The sequence below is a fragment of the Cantharellus anzutake genome (genome assembly GCF_015039405.1).
Source record: "Cantharellus anzutake strain C23 chromosome Unknown EI90scaffold_101, whole genome shotgun sequence".
NCBI classification, from domain to species: Eukaryota; Fungi; Basidiomycota; class Agaricomycetes; order Cantharellales; family Hydnaceae; genus Cantharellus; species Cantharellus anzutake.
The window spans coordinates 27,881-34,120 of record NW_024067051.1 but is presented as its reverse complement, the minus strand read 5'-3'; the positions used below and the strand labels follow the sequence as shown (position 1 = coordinate 34,120).

Here is a 6,240-nt window from a genome sequence, read left to right as displayed (position 1 = left end):
AGGATCAACTACCGAAGAAGTTATTGAAGGGGAGGTGTCAACTAACTTGAGATTGTTATGGAGGTTTAGGTCGCATGCAAATTACTCCCTCCATCATGCATGGCCCTCCGACTTCTCATACTATTCTTTTGTTTTCGTAACTCCTGTGGTCCAGTACTCCGATCGTAGGACCTATATACCAAATGCTAAATGGAGGAAATATTATCTTGGTGGTAGGGCACGATCGCTTCTTTGCATGTATTACACATCCCTGTGCCTTAGCTAGTTTGACTAATCGCTTCTTGAATCATCATAGTCATTACATATCGACACTCTTCGTAAAGTTCTTGTTCTGACCTTACTGTGATTTTATTCCATCAGCACAGGCTGGATCGTCGTCGCGGAAGCCACCCATCGTTCGGACGTGCCGGCCTTACTGTTCATACTTCCTTCTTTTCCAACTGGGTACATAAACAAAGTACATACTTGAATATGATGTTCATTCAAGGTTCAATGGTGTGGTTCCGGCCGGCCCGCGCGCGGTATCCTTGCCAAAATTGGAAATAGATTCTCCCAACCAGTTCAATTGCAAGCGCGTACAGACTGGGCGACAGCGCACTTGCGTTACTAGATTGTAGTCGAAGATCGGGCGATCGGGCACTGATAGGCCTTAGGCCACTGTGGAGTAAGTATCGACTACCCCGTTTGGCAGATAACGTAGAATCGACCACTCACTAGGGTTCCTCTCAAGGAAAAGGTGGAAACCGAGTAACAATTGAATGAGAGGCCTCAACCGGCATTTCTACACGCGGGCCAGCCTCTATCATGCATTTACAATGAATGGCTGATCTTTGTTCTAACCGGCAGCCTTGACATCTGGCTTGCCACTGTGAAGTGGTGGACTGCCCTCACCTAAGTCTCTCCTCGTCAGCGCATTACTCCTACTAGCTTCACTTCAGGACAATTTCATCGCTGCACACCATCATTTTTCAACCCTCGTCAGCAGGAGCAGTGTCGCTTCCTTGATGGCACCCCCAGAACCAACACTCACGCAACAAGCCGACGTCACAGCAGAGGATGATAGGAATGTTTTCCTAGCTTGCCTCAAAGAATTTAAGGAGCTCGGCCAGAAGCTAGATCGCATCATCACCTCAGCTGAACGTCAGAAGCCCGATCACATCAGTGCCTCAGCTGAACCAGTGAGCGATATTGCTCATCCATGTACGAATTTTTAACTATCCCTCTGTGAGAGTGCACCTTCGGATGACTTAATTCTATCTTTGTTAGCGCATTCTAGCCCGGGAAATGAGGACATCGAGGATATCCAGTTTGAGGGATTTCAGCGGTAAGGAAACCCAGTCAACTTGTGACGAAACCCATCATCGAACTGGCCGCTGATCCACCTTGTAGCGGGATGGCGAAGCTCAGCAGAGTTGTGACACACATCGCTGACACTGTCAGGAATCTCAAATCCGCGTATCATCTGATTCGAATATCGGAAGAATTTCGCTCTCGCTTGGCATTGGTTTTCCGTATTCTGCCCCTCATTGCTTCTCCATCATCAAGTGCCAAACTGAAGGAGCAGTGGCTTGATCGGCCATCGTCCTCCTTACCCATGCAGTATTGGACGCCAGCGCAAGTCATCCGCGAGAGTATTTATCTTGATGAGACTATCACTAGTACTCCCGATCGAAAAACTCTCTCTACGGGACTTCAGAAGCTTGGCCAAGGAGTTGATGTCTTCAATGCTGCTCTGAAAGGCCTTCCTGGGTTTCATGATATTCCAAGGTATAACGCAAAGGAGATTGACCTCTCATTGCAAAATTTCGCTCAAGATCTGAAATATTGGGGTCGTAACTTGAACAACTTCCATGGCTAGTTTCTTGTTCTCATATCGAATCCGATCCCGGTAACTAATCGACCAACCCAATGTCACAGGAGAAACACTTTTGCACCACGTTCGGGCACACGTCGCCATCATTCCGGGAAAAATAGCAGATCACCTAGTTGGGGTCACAGGCGCTCTTGAGACATTCATTCACTTGGGTCAGATCCTTGCATTGACTGTCACTACCATATTGATATAAGGTGTATGGCAGGTTTGCCGATTGTATTACGTTCTGAACGGGATTCAACATTTCAAAATTTGTCAACAGTCGCAGCACTCTTTGCGAGTGTATCCGCAACGACCATTCAATTCAGGCGAGTTTGTTCGAACTTGTGCTTTAGGACGCGCCGCGACAACTCTGCTGCCATGATCTAGCTACACACAAGCGGGTACGGGGATCGAACAGGCAGTCAACGTCCTCTGGATCGTCTCGCTTGTTTTTGCCATTGCGAGTGCCATCAACAGTCAACTGAGTTATCAGTAAGTTTGTAACATGCCGATCCGAGTTTACGCAATCATCTCCTTTAGATGGACCTCAGTTGTATTCTCGACTCCGATGTCGGCGCTCTCATGGTGGGGATCCCTGTGGATTCGCCGGATGCCTCTCATCTTTCTTATTCTATCCGTAATATCGTTAGTGAGCTTCCGTCGTCACAATGACTGGCCTGTATCATGAGTTTTACACTCCAGGTTCTCCGTGGGCATTGTGTGCTTCACATTCTCTAATTTTGCGAGTCACCCAATCATCCCAGTCTGTGTTACGGTTGCTTCAGTAATCTCGGCAGCAGCACTGTTCTACGTCGGACTCTGGTTCATTGTAGAGTATCTTGCATTTGGGAGCAGAAAGAAGACAGGGGTACGCCTAACAGCTTCTAAATATTAACAAGCCGTTAATTTTTCTGCCGCACGTAAGGACGAACTTGATTATTTGTCCGGTTCAGCATGGGATTTGGTGAGCAATTGGGTTCTGAAAGTTCTTCGAAGGTGAGTCCGGGTCAAGAGTAACTATCTATTTCTAATTTCTCCATTTTGATGCGGACGAAATTGTGACCCGACTTGTCTCGTATCTCGTACCAAGGGCCTATCGCTCAGCTGCACTGTGGTACTTTACATATGAAGAGTGGTTCCTCCCGATATTCTGGTATTTGCTCTTACTGATTTGCGTGACATATGATGGGCCTAATTGTGTTCAGTATCGCTGTCTTGCCTATAACTTTACTCGTCATCTTCTGTCTTTTTCTTTGCGCGAAATTCCACGAAGAGATCGACGAAATATGGGGAGATGTCTGTGATTGGTTTCGGCGGATTAAGAATCTCGCACAACGTTGGTGCCAACAACGCTTAACCACACGCCCTTCCATTCTCCCTACGACGTCCAATACCCCAGCCAGGCGAATTGTGATGGAGACGCGAGAAGATGATGACCAACCGCCGTCCAATGTTGGAGGTCAGCCCTGCTCATCTATCGTCCTGTACACGAATGACCCTACTCCCTGAAGTTGACACACTCTCAGGTAATGATGCTGAGGCACATGCGATCTCTCAGTTCAAATTAGGTATCAGGGCGATCCACCAGAACTTGGAACTAGGCGAGGGTCCCTCAAATCCAACTACTCCCATCCAGAAATTTCGTAATGCTGCGATGAGGGTAATTATGGCAAAACGTCATGCTAGGGCAGAACTCAGAAAGAAGATGGAGTCAATGGGACCAGCACTGAAGATTTTATCACCCGTTCAGTCATCACGGGAGCATACGACGATGATCCATGACATTAATTTTCATTACAATGGCCGTTGCCGTAGGTCAAACATATCTCTTGTAGAACCACACCATTGCTGATGCTAGTAGTTGTTACTTTTTCGAGGGAAGATGACAATATATTATTCTGGGAATTGGACCAAATGGAAGTGATGGTTATTGACCGAGTGGATATGCGGCGGCACGGATTTAGTCCTGCCCAGGAGTTGATCGGAACCTGGTCCCAGTCTCGGGATCACATGAGAGCGTTGAGAGTGACATTACTGAGAGAGAATCGAGTATTGATCATTGGTGGACTGGTATGCCTTGCTGGCTAACTCCGATTCTCACGATCTCATTGTCTAGCAGGGGTGGCGGCTTTGGCGGCTTCGGCGTCTTCGGAAGCTGGGTACTATAAAGCACATCAACTGGGTTCCCGAGGTCACCCCAAGCCCCTCACTCTTGATTTGGAATTTGGACTGAATCTTTTGCCTGTATCTCAGATCTCGAGACTCGTTCCTTGGGTTGGTCTTGACTACGCACTAGAGGATGCGGTTCTCACCCCGGATGGAACGAAGTGAGCTTCTATTCATAGCACAAATGATGCCAAGGCGCTGAATTTTATCACTGCAAGGTTATTGGGAATAGCTACATTGGGTTCAACGGCCGACAAAAATCATCTTAAGCCATCAAGATCCCCTCCAGAATGTCGAATCATCAGTAAGTGTATTAATGATGATAATCCAGAAAGTGGTTAATATCATTCGAACAGTCTGCGATGCCTGGGAGGATGAGATTGATTTGTAAGTTTTATTAGGTGTTTATGGACAGACATGTCATATGTTTTGTAGCGAAATTCCGACTTTCGACCCCATACGGAGGATGAGCTTATCTTACTCAGGCAAGCGTTTGCTTGTTATGTCCGATGGCAGTGTACAGTATTCTATCTATATTTCCCACCTTACTTGTTACATGCTTTCATTCTAGACGCCACCTCGCCTGTTCCGAGTTTACCCTACCTGGCTTGTCCCATTGCACACATTTGACCTTCCAGATGCAGATGGGAAGTACCCTATCTATGGCCAGTTTGGGATTCGGAGCCCTGCCCCCGTGGCAGGTGAGTCCGAGGAAGATCAAATCATCACTTGCGCTAACAAAGGTATGGCTCCAATCGGCGAGCGTTCCCTAGTGCTGATCCTTCTAATCTTAGGGGGGGGATCTTCATATGGCACCGTGAATCCTATCGTCTCCTGCACTCGTTCGAAATTCCGATTCCCTGGGGCACTGAAGTCAGTGGGGTGACTTTCGGCTGTGAGCGCTTGGAGGCCTACAGCTATCTGAAGGTGGCTGCTGCATGCACCGATGGAACTGTCATCATGTGGGGCTCGAAGTGGGATCACCCTAATCCTTCCGTTCTCACTGACGAATTACCGCGAGCGACCAGTGAAACTACTGGAGGAACCATCGAAGAAGTTATTGAAGGGGCGGATGGAGTTGTCGACGAAGATATTATTACGGAGGTTTAAATTGCATGCAAATCCCTCCGTTATGGCCTTCCGACACCTCATACTGTTCTTCGTTTTCGTGTGGTCCAGTTCCCCGATGGTAGGACCTATATATCTAATGGAGGAAAGATTATCTCGTTAGTATGGCACAATTGCTTCTCTGCATGTGCATATGTATTGCACCTCCCTGTGCCTCAGCTAGTTCGATTTACTTCTTGAGTCATCGGAATCATTACATGTCGCCATTCGTCGTGAAGTCCCCGATCGTCGTCGAAACCACCCACCGATCGGACGTACCTTACTGTTCATTTCTCATATTCCTGCATCTTCCATGCATGGTTCAAACAAAATGATGTTGGTTCAACGCCCAACGGTGTGGTCCCGGCTCGAGGCATCCTTGCCAAAATTGGAAATGGATTCTCACAACCACTTTGCATGCAAGCCCCCGTACCGAATAAGTATCGACTACCCTGTTTGGCAGAGAACGTAGAATCGACTACTGACAAGGTTTCCTCTCAAGGAAAAATGGGAATTGAATGAGAGGCCTCACCGACATTTTATGGCATGCGGGTCAGCCTCTATCATGTATATATGTATTTCCAATTAATCGCTGACCTTTGTCCTACCGGCAGCATTGACATCTAGGAGCGGGGATTACCACTGTGAACTAGTGGACTGCCCTCACCCAAGTCTCTCCTCGTCAGCACATTTGAGTTCCCCCACTTCACTTCAGGAGAATTTCATCAGTGCCATCCAACGGAACATTTACAACCTCCATCAAGCCCCTGAACTGCAGTGCAAGAGTGTCGCTTCCTTGATGGCTAATCCACCCTCAGAACCATCACCCACGAAAGTCAACATCGCAGCAGAGGATGATAGGGATATTTTCCTAGCATGCCTCAAGGAATTCAAGGAGCTCGGTCAGAAGCTGGATCGCATCATCACCTCAGCTGAACGGAGTCAGAGGCCCGATCATCGCACCCTCGGCGCCTCAGCTGAACCAGTGGGCGATGTTCAATGCACGTATGCATTCTTCCCATCTTAACCGTTCCCCCGCTGAGTGCACTATCTGTTCTTGTCAGCGCATTCCAGTCCTGAAATTAACGAAGATGAACAGTTTGAGGCATTTC

At 47.8% G+C, this 6,240-nt stretch overlaps 1 protein-coding gene across 1 annotated transcript; it reads left to right on the top strand.

Annotated features, from left to right (window-relative positions):
• The first annotated feature begins 530 nt into the window (after positions 1–530).
• On the top strand, positions 531–5,273 carry EI90DRAFT_117702 (uncharacterized protein). The gene is made up of 22 exons (XM_039051549.1): positions 531–664; positions 718–1,200; positions 1,267–1,324; positions 1,390–1,853; positions 1,918–2,025; positions 2,079–2,181; positions 2,243–2,347; positions 2,396–2,500; positions 2,558–2,723; positions 2,781–2,851; positions 2,946–3,008; positions 3,061–3,314; positions 3,382–3,666; positions 3,717–3,925; positions 3,975–4,046; positions 4,109–4,182; positions 4,240–4,325; positions 4,378–4,408; positions 4,457–4,538; positions 4,593–4,764; positions 4,896–4,995; positions 5,050–5,273. The coding sequence occupies exons 2-22, from the start codon at positions 1,005–1,007 to the stop codon at positions 5,129–5,131; spliced, it is 2,886 nt and encodes a 961-aa protein (XP_038909652.1). The 5' UTR covers positions 531–664; positions 718–1,004; the 3' UTR covers positions 5,132–5,273.
• Positions 5,274–6,240: the final 967 nt, after the last annotated feature.